This window comes from Natator depressus, chromosome 3 (assembly GCF_965152275.1).
Source record: "Natator depressus isolate rNatDep1 chromosome 3, rNatDep2.hap1, whole genome shotgun sequence".
Taxonomy (NCBI): domain Eukaryota; kingdom Metazoa; phylum Chordata; order Testudines; family Cheloniidae; genus Natator; species Natator depressus.
The window spans coordinates 150,534,654-150,551,568 of NC_134236.1; the positions used below are offsets into that span (position 1 = coordinate 150,534,654).

Here is a 16,915-nt window from a genome sequence, read left to right on the forward strand (position 1 = left end):
GGGTGACAGCTCTCCGATGCACCCTGCTTTGGTAAATGGGCAAGGTTCTGACTGGAAAAACAAAACTAACCCCACAGGGCCGATCTTCCCGACCTCAGTGGAGACATTTCTCAGATCCAAAAGCAGGTGGTTAATGTTGTCTAAGGATTTTCCATTTTGGCTGCTTCTGCTACAGCACAAGGGTGTAGTCGGGACTCACAATACAAAAAGGCCACATTCCTGACGCATTTCTGGCCTGCACTGCAAATGGCATCAGAGAGCGTGAGTACGTACTGGGGAGAGCTCCAGCTTGGTTTTGCAAACCCCGGGGTTCTAAGAGCAGGGAATATAGGTCAAAAGCTAATCTAATTGAAAACATTTCTGCTAGGCAACCTTAATATCAGTGTTGCTATGGTTCCACCTATAAGGATACACCTAGGAGGTGTAAGAAAAAACATCCAGGTTTTGGGGGACGGGAGGCAGGATTATCCCTGGTGAATGTTTGGAGATTCCTACTACTCCGCTCAGTAACAAACAAAGTATCCATAAGGACAATCAGAAAAATGCATGAGAAGGTTTCGGGACTCCCTGCTGTATGACCATTTCCCCGGCATGAAAGTCCTTCTAACTCCAGCAGCTCAACGTCCCAAGGGAAAATCTCTGCCTTTCTGATCATTTCCGCCTCGGTGGTGTATGCAGAAGATTTACAATATGACAGCTCGCCAGTGTTTGTGGCGTTTAAAAGATACAGAAATTGATCTGCTCTCCCACTAAAATGTGTGCACAGTCTGACGAGAATACTCTGCAGCATTGCCTGGTTTAGTGAGTGCTGCAGTGGGGTCTCAGTGTTGCTCAGTATTTATCAAACAGAAATGGCACTACAGTGGTTTCCTGCCACTGCTCTATGTGCCAGTGTTGGTAGGGCAGCTTTCTGTGACTGGTTCCCTACCCTAGTGCCCAGTCATGCAATGTATTAAGTGCCCCCGGCCGCAGTCTTGCCCGGTAAATTGGCACAGGGGCCTGGAATAGTTGCTGACAATGCTGCCTTTGGATGCATCCTTTCAATCCCCTGCTTGCAGTCCCTCCCCAGTGCAGTGTTAGCAGCAGCTGTCCGTCAGTTCCCAACCCTGACGCCCTCGCATGCTGTCAGCAACTCTTCCATCCCTTTACCTGTCCCGCAGAGGCAATGGCAATACCTGCACCCAGCAGGTACGACACTGCCTGGGTTCCCAAGAGAAAACCAGCCAGAACTGATCAAGGTGAGCCGTGTTTGAGACGCAGGACAGGAAAGAGGCAGACGGTCTGTTCACGGCTGCTTTGAGACCTGGTTGGTTGGCCTGACTAGACATTCATCTTTTCCTTTGAGAGCACAGAAGGCACCCCTCACCGGAAGCGTCCAGACAGGGACAGAAGGTAAGGGCTGCTAATGTCTGGCCCATTGCAGCTCCTACTCAGGGCCTGTTCCCCTAGCTTTGCTGAGCCCCCGGGCAACAGTTCCTGGCTCTAAGCTCCTGGCACCTATGGAAAAATCCCTCTCGTAGCACTTAACGCTGTAACACATCACTGTTCTGCAAATAGCAGCCACAATTACTGACTGAATCACAGCCAGAGCTGGGAGCCAGACTAGAATCCAACTCCGTCAATTAAAGAACTCCTGGTGGCAGAAGGAGGTTTCCTATCTTCTCGGCGGGCCCAGCCATGAAAGGGTGCATCTCTCACACACACAACCCCAGCTGATGCAGCCCTGCCCTCTGCTCATTGCTTAAGTTAAAGATCAGGCAGTTGCCACAGCCAACTAAAGCAAATGATATGAAGGGCTGCAGGCCAGTTCCCTGTCCTGTGCTACCTTCTATGGGCCACACTGTGTCTCAGCCATCCTAGGGGAAGGATTGTGCTATACACGGGCTGGCGGGGAAATCCCCTGTCCTATGACTAGAGCTTATGGCGAAATGAGGTTCCACCTCCTCCCATGGGAACACATGGCTCCTAAGCCAGCCCAAACCTAGCAGAACTGGCTAAGCCCTAGGCCTTCACAGCTCTGCCCTCAGAGCCCCCCCCCCCCGTTTGCCAGGCTCTCCGTTCCTAACAGCCCCGGCCATACCCTGACTCTCGCTCTTCTGTCCCCCACACAGCAAATCTCCACCATGAAAGGAAGCAGGGTTAGCGAGAGCACGCCTGTGGCTGCGAGCTCAGCTCTAACTCCCTCTGCAGTTGCACAGCCTTCCCCGAGGCCTAGTCTGTACAGGCAGTGTGTTGGTGCCACGTGCTCGCAAAGGAAACGCTGCACGGCTCGCTACCCGGCTGAGTGGGGCTCGAGGAGGGGGTGAGGTGGCTTATCCAGCAGGTAAGCCCCTGCTCCCTCCTGGGCACTGCCACCCCAGGGAGTGTGACTACCGAGGTGGCATGGGGCCCCATTTGCTAGTCACTGAAGTGAGGCCTGCGGTTTGATTGGCAGCCAGCTTAGCACTTAACAGCTAGGCCTGAGCTGCAGACTTTGCTCAGAGCTCCTGCAGGGATGTGGAGTTTGGAGCTGGGCATTTGGGCCAGCCCATTTTACCGGGGGCCAGCTGGGAAGTTCAGATTTCCTTACTGTCCATCACCTCTCTAATCTTAGAGCTTCACCATTACAACGCACCTTACCAACGTTCCCTACTCCCGGCACACCCACGGGGGCAGCTACAATCCTCCTTTTACCAGTGGGGAAACTGAGGCACCAAGCTATTAAGTGACTTGCCCAAGGCCACAGCAGGGGTCCAGATTTGAACGGAGGCGTTCCTGGCTACCAGCCCCATCCTCAATCATTAGGTAGTTTAAATGACACCCTCAGGCCAACACAGGCTAAGGCAAGGCTAGGAGGCAAGTGGGAGGGAGAGCTTTTCTAACATGGGGGTCCCACACCAAATGAACGCAGAGCACAACACACGCTGTATGTGGCTGCAAGTTCACTCGGCCACACAGCCTGCGGTAAGGCTGGCAAGCAATCCTTCGCCTGGCTAAACTGCTCTGCCTCTCTCTGGCTTCCCTTCTTTTCTGTAAAGGATCTCTGCTGAAAAGGCACCTGCATGCTCAGGCTCCCTCCAGCCTTAAAGGGCGGGGACTGGGGAGCTGACTTCCTGCCACGCTGCAGCCCATCAGAGCTGGAGGGATGTAACATCCTAGTTTAGGAGGGACCCAAAGGTGAAAGCAGGGTTCACTTGCAAATTAAGCCCGACCCCAGGATTCCATTGCTAAGTATTGGGATCCTCAGAGGCCACACCAAACTAGACCGAAACGGAGCAGATTGCTGCTGCTCTCGAATGGAGGTGCGGCTCACAGAGACAACAGTTCCCAACATGCTACCTTCTTTAGCAGCCTGAGCACATGGCCTACAGTAGCAGTGTTTCTGCAGGCCCCCCCAGTCATGTTAAAGATGAAGGCAGCTCAGGGCTGCCCTATACCTCCAGAGGTCAGATGTGGCCTTGGGGCCACACTTTGCTGCTGCTGGGTTAAAGCAACACTGCCAGGCATTGAGTTGCCATTCACAGCCCCCAGAATCCCACTGCACAGAAACAAAGTGATGGACTGACTCTGGCACATCTCCTTTCTGATGGCTGGGAGCCGACTCACTGCACGCCCTTCAAGGGGGACTCAGCGGCACTCGAAGGCCCTTGCCCTCATCGCAGGCTGCTGAGTGTATTGGTGCTATCAGCTTCCTGCTGCGAACCACCATCTCCTGGCTATTACTGTGGAGCGTAAATTGGGGCCTGTTAAAATGCAATTTCCAAAGCACTGTGGGACTTGTTTCTCTGCAAATGTCTTGCTCATTTATTTAGCATCGTCCAAGGTCGAACAGGGCAAATGCAAAAACAATCGGACAAAGGTAAAACTACAAGGGTTGGCAGCTCCAGCCCTACTGGCACATGCAGGTTTCCAGCTGCAACATGCTCTGTGCTTCTGAGAGGCAGAGAGCGCTGTATGCAGGGGGCACCCAAGAAGAGAATAGTGACAGTGTGATGCAGAGAGGGATTGGAATCATGAAGAGGGGGTTCAAGGAAGCATGTGGAGTGGGGGCAGGGCTGCTGGGTTTCTTGGGGAAGTTGGTGCCTCTCAACACTGCCACCAAAAAGGCAGGGGAAAGCTTCCAGGAACAGATCTCAGTTGCCTGGAGCTGCAATACCACTCCCCACAGAACCCAGCCTCCAGGGGCAGAGCCAGCAGTGACCGGCCTGTCCCGTCCCTGGCCCTGGCGGCATGGGGATACTGCAGTCTGGGGGAAGGATGGGTGTCTCTCATTGGCAGGGCTGCAGCATACAAAGGGGATCAAAATAACACCACTCTGAGCTCCTTGTTCAGCTCTGGCTAATCTCATCTGCAAACACAAATTCAGCTGCCGGGTCCCTGCTCATGATGACCAGATCTACCTCTGCTCCAAAGATGTCTCCTTCTGTCCATGGTAAAATCTTGGCCTCTCCCTTGGACATCTCCTCATGGATGTCTAGCCATCAGCTCAAGCTCAATGTGCGTAAAACACAGTTCTCAGTTCCCCTTCCCAATCTCTCCTTTCTTGATTGCTGTAGGCAGCACCACCATCATGCCCGTCACTCAGGCCTGTGAGGTGGCGTCATGTTTAACTCAGACCTCTCTCCAGGTTCTGACATTCAGGCTACGTCCCAATCTTGCAGATTCCCTCTGCAGATCGCTCTCCAGTCAACCCCTGTACTCTACCCACGACAAGAAGAGTAAGGTAAGTCGACGGGAGAGTTTCTCCCGTCAACCCCCTGTGGTGCGGACCCCATGGTAACTCGACCTAAGGTACGTCGACTCCAGCTATCAGAGTAGCAGCCGTGTTAGTCTGCATCTGCAAAAAGAACAGGAGGACTTGTGGCACCTTAGAGACTAACACATTTATTTGAGCATGAGCTTTCGTGAGCTACAGACATAGCTGGAGTTGTGTACTGCGGTAAGTCAACCTACGCTAATGTAGACATAGCCTAAGATGCGGCTTTTCCTATCCATCCACACAGGTAAAACTCTCACCCAGGCTCTCATCCCCTTGTGTCTCAGTCACTGCATCATTCTTCTCTCTGGCCTTGACAACTGCTGGCTTGCCTGTAGCCATTCAGAATGCTGCTTAGCCCATCATTTCCCTAGCCCATCCCTTTGACCACGTCACCCCTCTTCGCATCCCTCCACTGGCTGCCCCTCCCATATCATAACAAACGTAAGCTGCCTGTTTTCACTTTTAAGGCCCTTCATGGCCTGTCCCACCCTCTCTATCCTCTCTCATTTACTATTGAGACGTCAACTCTTGCCTCTGATCAGCCCATGCTGGCAGCCTCTTCCACCGGCTTGTTCCATTTTCAAACAAGCCAGCACGCCTCCTCTCATGCTGTCCCACATGCTTGGCAGGCCACACACTTTAAACATCCAGAAAGCCACCTCTGTATCCTCCTTCCAAACTCGTTTTTGCCATGAGGCCTGCAAAACACATGTCCGTGGCTACGCTGCAGGTGTGCAGACACCATTGCCTGTCACGCTGATCAATACTGGTTCCTCGTACTCCCCCTGTTGGTCTGTCTGTTTGCAGCCACTGTCTCTTGCCCAATACACAGACTGAAAACTTTCTGGGTATGGACCATCTTTTTGTTCTGTGTTTGTACAGTGCCTAGCACTATGGGGTCCTGGTCCATGGCTGGGGCTCCTAGGGGCTACAGAAAAGGAAATAATAAATAATAATTAAGGCAAAAGCCCCTCTTTGAGTGGGGTGAGGCACAGATCCATTCATGCCCTTCTACAAAGGGTCCTGGGGCCAGTGCTTTGGGCACCTGTCAATGCCACTCTGCACAGGGGGTCACTCAGAGCAGCAGGAGGTGCCATCTTTCCCCCTTCACCAGTGCAGGCTCAACTTGCTGCCTCAACTTTGCTGGGAGCGTGGGAGAAACAGGCACTAGCAACTGGCCCCTGCCAATGACTGAAAACAGGGACTGATTCAAAGTGGAGACTCAGTGCTCAGTAGTGGATTTTCTAGCTATATGGCAACATCCAAATGGACATCTTGGAACAGAACCTGGTCCATAATCACCAGTGCCCATCCCCTCTACAGGCAGGGCCGGATTAACCTTTTGTGGGCCCGGTGCCAAACATATTTGCAGCCACCATAGGGGCAATGGAACATGGTGCGGGGAGATCAGTCCCCGGAGCGAGGGGCTGGCCAGGGGCATGGTACGGCCGGGGCGGCCCCACTCCGCCCAGCGCAAGGGCACTATTTACAAACCGGCAGTTGCCAGTTGCACAGTGTCCCGCCTGGCCCTGTGCTGCCAGCGTGCCCCTTCCCGTCGGGGGCGGGCCCATGCCATGCCACGCAGCCCCCCCACCCGCTCCCGATGACCAGATCCCGCCCAGACTCGCTATGTCTAGCTCCCCTCCTGGGCCCTCCCACAAATGCACAGTGCCCTGCACAACACCACTCCTGCCCAGCGCCCCCCTGCCCACAGCCCCACCACAACTGCCCAGCACCCCAACACACACATCTTCCCAGCACCCTCCCCTGAGAGCCCCCCGAGACCCACTCCCCCACCCCCTGGTCACATTCACCAGCCCTGCTGGGAGGCGACTGTGTCTGCTGGGCTGAGCCAGCAGCGCAGCCAGGGCTGGTCCCGGGGCAGGGAATCGCTCTGGCCCCTCAGGAGTGGCGTGATCATCCAGGCCAGGGACTGCCCCGGGCCAGGGCTCCCTCAGGACCCACTTGCCTGGAGGGGCCCAGCCAGCCCCCCACACTGTCCCCTCCTTTCCCCTCCGACTGCCCGAGACTGGCCAGGCTTCTGTACCAGTCCCAGGAGGCTCAGCTCCGAGGAGACAGGTGGGGTCCCACAGGCGGTGGGAAGGAGAGACTGCCCGGAGCCGGAGGTGCGCTGGAGTCCGGCCAGGGGGCAGAGAGGAGTCCGTGGCGGGCAGGCCAAGAGGATCAAGTGATAGAGTGTGGGGGGAACAACGGGCTGGCAGGGTCTTGGGGCACAGTGCAAGCAGAGCAGGCCGGGGCTCCTTCTGAGCATGGGCCCAGCTCCATGGCACCACTGGCACCATTGTAAACCCGGTACTGGCTGCTGGCTGAGAAGCACAAAACACCAGTCCAGAGATATAGCAGCTTTCCTGGTGCTGCTGGCTTGCAGGGACTAGGAACAGACCAGGCTAGGAGGTGAACTAGAGTGCCTGCTCTCTCACAGATACTGAAGACTCTTTGCAGTGTTTCTGAGTGGGCTGGGGCCCAAAGGGCCTAGTATACTAAGAAGTTAAAATTTCAGTGGCCTTGAATAGCAGCTGGGAACAAAATGCCATTTGTAGCATGGATTATTAATACATATACACACCATCAATCAGCCTTGCAAAACTGTCATGAAATGTACCAGGCTAAACCTGTGAACAAACATTTGTATTGTACTGCTTCCCCAACACTTCCCCCACCCCGATAAAACTGCTTCCCCAAGGGTAACATTTTTTCAAGACTGATACTTAGCTTGTGCGCTGAGAGAAGATAGAGTTAGATTTGCACACGTGTCAAATGTAATGTTTTAAACTTCAGTTGTTTTTGAACTTGTTGTGAGTTAAAAAAAAGTTTGAATAATTTTTTAAATAATGCAAAAAAAGACGTATTTCTTTTCCTGCTCGCTTTCATTCCAAAGTGGCTGGAAAGATTTTCCCTCAGACTTTCCAATGTACTTGCTCATGACCTGAGATCAAATGTAACATGCCAGTTGTGTTGCCTTCTAGTGGCTGAGCTATATAAAAGGATAAAAGTCTACTACTGCACCAGCAAAAGAAGTTTCACCTGCACCAGCAAAAGAAGTTGCACCTGTACGGCCAGGGGTGATAGCGCACGCTTGCAGAGCTGAAAATCCTAGGTTGGTGATCTGTGACTGGGGCTGTTACTCAAATGTGGGAAATTACAATAAAAACGAAATTTTTTCAGAATGCAATGAGCAGCTGCAGAGAGGTTTCAAATAAAACTTCCCTTGCAAGCCTAACTATACAATATCACTCACGACATCTGATACCTGCAATCTATGCCTGTGCATGCACATTTTGTTTCATGTACTGAAAAAAAAAGGGCTGAGTATATATTGGATTACACCCACATAGCAATTGCCCTACTTCATCTCTACACCTACCTACCAAAGATTGCCCTGTAAATAAACACAGTCACGAACATAGATATAAGCACCTTTTCTCCTGCAGGGGTTTCCCAACTATAGCGAGTAATAATCTGAAATGCAGCCACCTCTGGAGTGGAACTTAAGAGTCACACAACAACAGTGAAGGTCAGAAAGTGAAGGATAATGTATCTAATTGAAACTGCATCAGAAACTGAAGGAAGTACACTAATGAAATGTAAGGATTATAATTTGCCCAGGACACTGGGTTTAACACCAGTGTAAAGTGCCAGGCGATCTTTAATGACATGGGATACAGAATATAGTTTTAGACCTCTTCCGAAAGCACAGTGCAGAGGCTGGGGTTAGTACTGACCCCTAACCAAAAATACTATTTCCTGCAGGACCTGGAGGTTCCACGGAGTCTCCCATCTATTTAACACAACCCAGCTTAGCTTGTGAGGTCCCAGGCCAAGGTGGCCAGGCCTCTAAGGAATAACAGCATGTTCCCATTCTCATGTGCAGCCTCCATCCCCCTGAATTTAGGCAGCCTTGCTGCTGAACTGGCTCCTTCCTCTGCTCCGCACACTCACCACTGCTGACAGTGCAATGAATTCCTTCCTTTCATCCTTAATACATCTGACAAGCTGAGGCACTTGGGTTAATGAATCTCTAGTAAACACAACACCAGCTGCTTTCAAGCCACACATAAAGGGGAAAGGAATCTAGGAAGGGAGGGATGAACAGGGGCTCCCTGAGATTTATACAAGGGCAAATTGGCCAAAAAGCAGTGATCATTTGAGCCCAATGGCTGGAGAAGGCAATTGCTGTCTAAAGGAAAATCTACGCTGCTCCAATACCACGGACTGGACGGTGACCTTGAGTGTGGTGGGTCAGCTCAGTGGCTCTGGCACATTCCTGTGTGTGTGGTGAATGGGCCAGATGCTGCAGCAGAGCAGGGACGTAGAGGTCACAGGTTTCCCTTTTTAGAATCAGTCCATTCTCACCTATGTCTGCTTAGGGATAGTTCTTGCTCAAGACCTTGATCCCTCTCCTCCACCTCCCCTGCCAGCTCTGCAGGATGCCTCCCGCTGTTCCTCTTCAGGGGAACGTAATCACAAGAGCTCACCCCACATCCCCCGAAAATGTCAAAAGGTGCAAATTCATGACCTGCCTCCTCCCCACCCCCACATCTAGAAAGAAATATGGGCTCTCATGGCTAGCTCTTTTGGAAGGGAACATACTCCACCCCACTCCAAGGCCTGCTGCAACATGAGAGGGAACTTTTGCAGCTGACCCAAATCATTAGACAGCACTAGGCCCCTGCACTGCCTGGGGAGAGCACCAGCTCTCCTCCAAGGATTAAGATCAGACCCCCTGGAAAGCATACAAGGAGGAAAGAAAGCTGCTTCCTGGAGAGACCACATTCCAGGGCATAGAATTGAAGGAGACTTTCTAAAAAGCTGGGGGCGGGTTGGTTGCATTCCCTGGTGTCTGCTGGCAGTGGGGAGAGGTTACTCTGCAAGGGCCCCACTGCAATACCTGGCCAATGGTACGATGTTCCCTTGCTAAATGTTCACTGCGATGAAGATCTTGGCTCAGGAGATGGAGGGACTAAGCAGATGAAAAGAGCAGAGTCCTCAGTCCTGGAGAGCAGGAAAACCATCAGTTAGCCATAGAGGGAATGGAGTTTTGGAACCCCGTGGCTGGACCCTTTGATATCTTTTGGGAAGTCCTCTGTGAAGGATCTCCTCAACCCAACACCCTTTTTTTTGGCTGAGGATGACTGGATGGGACTCCCTTTGGAGCCCATCAGCACACCTCCTACGCTGGCCACAAGGGTCACTGCAGAATGACTCAAGATGTCATCTCCTAGAGGCCTGGGGAGTGAGCAGTTGGATCCAGTACTGGAGGATGGGTCTCTTGGACAGTAAGGTAGTGCACTGAACACAGGCCTCCCCACTGGGTGTGAGGGGGAAGCCAAGCCTCAGACATTTTGGGAAGCCAAGTACTGCAGAAGGCTTTGGGCAGGTGATACTTTGAGTTGATTTAGTGACACGCTATTGTCCAGAGAAGCCTAAATTTATGATAAAGTCATCAGAGAGGGTGGGATGGGGACATGTGTGCTGTTGACTCTACACCTGAGACAGGTCAGTGTACCTCTGCTGTGCCCTGGGAGTAACATGCAGACTGGGTGTGCCTCAGAGGAAAGCATGTCACCTCGCTGAATCTCCCCAGCATGCACTGATGCACTCCCCCTGAGAGCCATCCACACAGGTACAGCTAACGTTATTCTTCAGAGGGAGGGGTGAGACCAAGATAGGCCCAGAGCTGTTTCCAGCCACAACAAGGTCAGCATGGCTCCTACTTGGCTAGCCTATGGGAGACCTTGCTCCTGGGTTCACATGGTACAGCAGATGCCTACCCACCACGTCATCCCCAGGCTAAGCCATGGCTGCTGTAGGGAGCAGAATGGATCTGGCTGGAACAGGGTCAGAGCCAAGAGGCAACTCTCCTGAGACATTGGCTTTATTCCTTCATGGTGGCAGCATGAACTCCATGACGAAGAAATCCCAACTTTCTCCCTACCTGCACCCTCTTCCCAGCAGCCAACAGAAGTGAAAACCAGAACGATCCCCGCTTTGGGATCCAGCCACCTGCTCTGCCCAGTTACCCAGGAGCTTTAGTGCCCATTCCATCCCCTGGCTCCTCTGTTACTCCGGCGAAGGGAACACAGCTGCCCCCCTGCACATCTGGGGAACCACAAGTCCTGGGAGCTTGAGGCAGCAGCTGCAATTTCAGATCCATTCAGCGGGCACAAGGGTTGGAGACTAGGAGAGGCCTGTGGTTTGGGGTGGGGGGATGTAAAGGGTGCAAATCCATGCCTCTCCCCACAGTCTGAAAGGAAATAGGAGCTTGGGGGCAGGGAAGGCTAACAATGGAATGAAGAAAGAAATAAGTTAGTTAACCAAAAAAAGCTGAGAGGAGATCCTGGCCCCAAGGCTGCTGCAGCTCCCACTCCAATGTCCACTGACTGACAAGTGCTGTCCGCACGTCACCACCCTGCCAGCTGCAGCTTTTGTTTGCAGCCTCGGCTCCATCATCAGAGTTTGCGCACCCAGCGGTGGGAAGTGAGAGATGCAGAGAGAGAAGCACCTGGGAGCGTTCGGTGGTTGGTGCTGCAATTGGATCGACCCAGGGTTTTTCCACCACTCATTACAATCCAGATGATGGGTCCACTCCGCTGTTGTCTTCTTTGGGTTGGAGTCGGGGCGGGAGGACACAGAGAGTGGGGGAAGGAGTGCGGTGTGGATTAAAGCAAATCACACATAGACAGTTGAATACATGGAAGTCTGGAAGATGCAGATGGAGACACTGAAGCACATGCAGCATGGAGCGAGAGGCTATGGCCAACCAGCACTCGGGAGGTGAGCTGCCCCAAATGGAGGCAGGTGGGATGTTACCGTAGGCGCACTGCAGCTGGTACACGGTAGCCAGAGCCAGAAGGATAAAGGTGGAACACGGAGAGCCAAAAGGGGAGCGCTGCGGTACACCGTCTCCTAAGCTGTGGGCTCTGCAGTAAAGAAGGTAACAGTTCTGGTAGAAATTTGTGCTTTAATATATATATATATATATATATTTTGTTTAAAACAAAGTTCCCACTTCCCTGAGGAAGTCCTGTCCGATGTTCCCAAGGAAACACGGGGAGGGGGAGTTTCCTCCTTCATTCGTTCTTTACATTTTTGTCATTCCCATTTTTCTTCATTCCTTCTTGTGTGATTGTTTTTTTTCTTCCTTCCTTCCTTCCTCTCTCTCTCTCGTATTTTCTGTTTTTATTTATTTATTTATTTTTAGACATTATGACTTTCTCGAGGAATCCACCAGGTCCTGAGCAGATCCCTTTGCGTGGTCATGCTTGTCAGTCTTTGGTAACGTATGGACACTTTGGTGTGCCAGTGAGGAGGGGGAGGAAGAGGAGCAGAGGTGGCTGAGTAGGAAAGGAGCAGGAATGTCTTGGCCAGAAGACCGGAGCACTTGCTTGCCATCATCTGAGCAGCACATAAAGGAAAAAAGTCAGTGGCCCACCGAGAGAAGACCTGTGCAGGGTTGGAACGCCGTTCCCTGGAAGGGCGACTGCTGCAGGCCAGAGAGAGAGAGAGATTGGTTATGGAAATGAGACATACCCTGTAGAGCAAGTCAACCAATGTCAGTGCCAGCTGGCCCCACAGGAAACTGCAAGCTCAGCATACACTGGGTACCTGCCATCCTACCCTCATTCTTCTCTTCTTGGGGATCCAGTTGAGACCGTAGCTGGGACTAAGCTCATAGGACACCAGCATTCGTGCTCAGGGACCGAAGTCAAGGCAAAACCAACGTCCCTCTTTCCCAGTGCAACGTGGCATCAAACTGGCTAGTATAGTACAGCCATGGCTGCACATCCTACAGCCAGGAGGGAAGGATCCCTCTTTAGACACCTCTCATGTCAGGAAGATATTGGCAAACTGGAGAGGCTTAGAGAAGAGGACCACAAATGATCATGGGGCTAGAGGGGTTTATTTCTGAGTGAAGATGAAAGACTAAATCTTTCTTGCCAAAACAATGACTGAGGGCGATGTGAGATCCACCTACTTGTATGTGAAAGGTGCATTTTGTAAGTAACAAGAGAGATTGTTCAGAGTGGGATGGGCTGTATGGTGAAATAAAGCCAAGTAAAACATTGGCTGAATATCAGAATATATTTCCTGACCGTAAGATTCATTAGGCTGGGAAACTGTCTCCTCGGGGAAAAGGCACATTGCTAAGGACATTTAGAATGAGACTGAACAAGCAACCCTGGCATATACTCTAGGGAACAGTCCTGCCTGGGCCTCAGAGGTGGACTAAATAGGCCCCAATACAGCTACTTCTGTCCAATCTCAAAATTCTAGGATTCTCGGGTTAGCTGGTACCCTCTGTTCTGGTGCAGTCTGTCCCTCATTGCAGGACTTGAGCCTTAAAGGCTCAAAGAAGATCTACCCCCTCTCCAAGGCTGCTCAAATAACTAGTGTTAACCCGCTCCACTGGTACAGGATCTGTGATACTTCATAAGCCTCTCCAGAAACTGCCCAAAACCCTGGCCAAGACCGTGGCATATTAATACAGAGTTCAGTGCCCGGTTGCAGGCTTCTGACCAGCTAGCAGGTCCAGCAACACCATCCATATGGATTCTGCATCATTCTTTAAGGTCACGTTGACCCTGGGCTGTTACTTGCCAGTTCAGGGTTTAGAGGTTCTGGAGCAACCCAACAGCAATGTCAAGTTGACCATGAGAGATCTCTGTCCTACCCTATCAGGCAGCTAAACCCTCCTCCCCTTTCCTGTTGGAAGGCTTTGCTTTAATAATGTGTCATCATACACTGAGCAGTAAACCAAATACTTCCCCATAAAACCCTCCACACCCTCCAACTCAACCCTCCCCCACAGACCCAACAGACATCCAACACCCACCCTACACACCACCCACCCAACACAATCCCCCACAGATCCAACCAACACCCAACAGCCACCCTACACACCACCCACCCAAAGCAACCTCCCCCACACCCAACCAACATCCAGTCACCCTACATGCCACCCATCCAACACAACCTTTCTGACACCCAACCAACACCTACCTTACACACTGTCCACCCAACACAAACACCCACACAGATCCAACTGACATCTAACACCCCTCCCAAAACCCATACAGATCTAGTTGATATCCAACACCCCCCAACATACCAGACACCCAATTCTACATACCTCCCATTGCACTAGCATCCACTCAGACCCACTTAACATCCAACACCCACCCTACAAAAACCAACCAACATCCCCTCAACTCGAACACCCACACAGACCCCATTGACAACCAACACCTACCCAACACACCACCTACCTCCCCAGCACACACACCAACCCACCCATGCCAAGCAACACTGACATAAAAACACCACAGCCACAAACATCCCACTAACACTCACTGAGCGACACACACTGTGTACTTATACTTACACATGCTCCCTCTCTGTTCACTGATACATGCTCATATCAACGCATCAGATCCCCCCCCATGCCCTTTCTTCCTCTAGCAGCCCCCCAGGTGCCCACTCACATGCATACTCAAGCCTGGTCACATACTTACCTTTATTTGGGCCAATCGGCTTCCTTGGGCAGTCTCCCGTTTTCAGAGTGACATCATCAATGGCAATATCCCCCTCGTAGCTTGTGCCGCGCACGCCTTCAAAGATGATCTGCCAGACGGAGACAACGAGCAGTGAGGGGGGCTGCCCCGAGACAGGGGAATGGCCTCACTGACGGGCCAGGCCCATGCATACAGAACAGGTAGGACACAGGGTGCCACGTCCACAGACACCAACTGCCCAGCAGAGGTGCCATGACTGTGAGGGGGTCCCACCGCCAGCCCAGGGTCCCAGGCTCCTGTAGCCCACTGGTCACCCCCCTGAACAGTCTCTGTTCCCTACAGCAACAAGGCTGCCCCCCTGGCTGAGCCCCCTGAGCGGGATTTGTTGCTCTCCCAGCCTTCTGGTCACTCCCCCACAGGCCCTTGGCTGTTCCCCATGGGGCCCTCTCCCTCTCCAAGCCCCCGCCCCCCGGCTGCATCCGCGTGGGGTTCCTTGTGCTCATCACCTGACACGCCTGCACTGCGCAGAGGGTCCCTCTCCTAAGTGCCCCTGGGCAGGCCAGTGCGGGACCTAGTGTCACCAAAGCCCTGGGGTGGGAGTAAGTTGAACTGGGGCAGCCCCTGCTCCCCACAGATAGCAGACAGCGATTCCCACTCCACCTTTGGGGCATCTCCATTTGGGGGCTGTAGGGCTCCCCTCCCTATGCCGCCCACCCTGGTCAGGAATCCTGGAGAGACTGGCTCCTTCCTTCTCAGAGCCTGTCATTCATCAGCCTGAGCTCCCTCTTCTGTTCCCATGGTTACCAAACTCTGCCGGCAGCCCAGGGGCAGAGACTCAATCACTACCTGCTGGCGGCAGGGAGGACACAATTGGTGCCAGCTCTCACTCACTGTGCAGAGGGGTAAAACCCAGCTTCGGGCTCGTCTCCTCTTCTGCCCCCACCCGCACTAGTCCTGCACGGCCACTATAATCCCTGCCCAGCTACCCTGGAGAGAGCACACATGCCCTGCTCGCCCCTCAGCACAGAGCTGCACGCAGACTCACGTAGTTACTCTCATGAGTAACTACATTCTTCTTTGTGATTTTATAGCACCCCAAAGTATAGGCCCTTCCTGACTATACAACAAATCAATGCACACAGACTCAGCACTCACAAGTAACCCTACAACACCAACCCAGCATGCAGGGCATTGCATTAAGCACCCTACAACAACTAATGGGTGCATGCCCCTGCACTCAAGCCCCAAAACAGTGCCAAGCCCAGTGCTCACAAGCAACCCTACAACAACAAAGCAGTGTGCGTGGCTCCAGAGCTCACAACCCCATCCCCAACAACAAGCTCACAAGTGCTACAGTAACAGCCCAGTGCGCACAGATCTGGCACTCACAAGCAACCCAGCAGTATCAGACCAGTTCCCAGGCCAGTGTTCAACCACAGATTGATAGTAACAAATCTGTGCTTGTGCATGATGGAATTGGGCAAGAGGTTTGCAGAGGCATGAAACTCCATTCTCTTCCCTCCCTGAAACTGGTTGTGACTTTTAATACACTCCCTCCCCACAACCCTGGGAGTGGGGAACTGCTCTGTGCCCTCCCCTGTACCTTACATACCCTGAGTCCGTTCCCTGTTAGGGCTGTTCAGGTAATGGCTCTTCCTGGACATACCATGCACCCGAGATGGGGGGAAGGGGGGGCATCTCTAGTGCCTGCTTACCTGAAAGGGTCCTGGGGGGTTGATGGGGACGTGTGCTTGTTGCCACTCATTTCCTCTGTTCCCGCTGAGCGACCAGACTTGGGTGTCAATGGCCCGTTTGTTCCGCAAACGAACCAGAAGATTCAAGGAGCCTGCAAGAAAGAAACTGGACACTGGAGGCCTGGGTCAGGCTCCATCAGCTTGCAAGTGTCCCAGAGAGTCCTGCTGACATTAAGGACCCTTTGTCAGTGGCCCAACAGAGCTGCCCAATGATTTCAACAAGGGTCAGTTGCCTATACCTTTGAAGATCTGGGCCACAGAGACCATCCAGGGCAGGACTATGCTCCTAGAGCAAGAGGACAGAAGGGGATGGGAACTGGGGAGGTCTGTAGGACTTGAATAGAATCGTGGCATCTCCAGCCCCCTGCACTGAAGGGCTGGGCTGAAGCCACTGCTGCTCCTGAAGGGCTGGGCTGCTGTGTTCTGACCCGGGTACTTCACTCTCAGAGGCATCAGGCACAGGGCAGGGAGGGAGCAGCCCCCTTCCATACAGCTCTGGTCACACTGCACGTAGGAGCATTTCATTCGTGGCAGCCAAGTCTCAGAGGTAGGCTGGCACATAGCAGCTGATGTCTCGCTCTCTCTCTCTGGTTGTGGAAGGACCCCATCAGGGTGCTGCACTGTCAGAAAGCTATCAAGTTGGAGGATGTTCAGGGATGTGTAATAAAGATGATGAAACGTTTAGACTTGGAGTGGCTGACTCACAAGGAAAGGTTAAAAGCATGAAATATCTGTAACTTGGCTAACACATCACTACAGGCACAGCGGCACTGCAGCCGGGAGCAAGCCTCCCAGCCCAGGTAGACAGACATGCACTAGCTTAGCTTGAGCTAGTGCGCTAAAAATAGCAGCATATATGTTGCAGATCCAGCAAAGATGTGAGCTACCCA

General features: G+C 52.6%; 1 protein-coding gene across 5 annotated transcripts in view; it reads right to left on the bottom strand.

The window, feature by feature from the left end:
• Positions 1-6,652: 6,652 nt before the first annotated feature.
• The window catches only part of MDGA1 (MAM domain containing glycosylphosphatidylinositol anchor 1), a 196,767-nt gene continuing 186,504 nt past the window's right edge, over positions 6,653-16,915 (bottom strand). For 4 of the 5 annotated variants that reach the window (XM_074949101.1, XM_074949102.1, XM_074949099.1 and 1 more), the window contains 3 exons: positions 15,987-16,117; positions 14,272-14,380; positions 6,653-12,242 (listed from right to left, as the gene is read on the bottom strand). In XM_074949101.1, coding sequence (XP_074805202.1) covers positions 12,151-12,242; positions 14,272-14,380; positions 15,987-16,117 — 332 coding nt within the window. In that variant the 3' untranslated portion in view covers positions 6,653-12,150. The remainder of the gene's footprint in view (positions 12,243-14,271; positions 14,381-15,986; positions 16,118-16,915) is intronic. The other variant, XM_074949100.1, reaches the window with a different exon arrangement.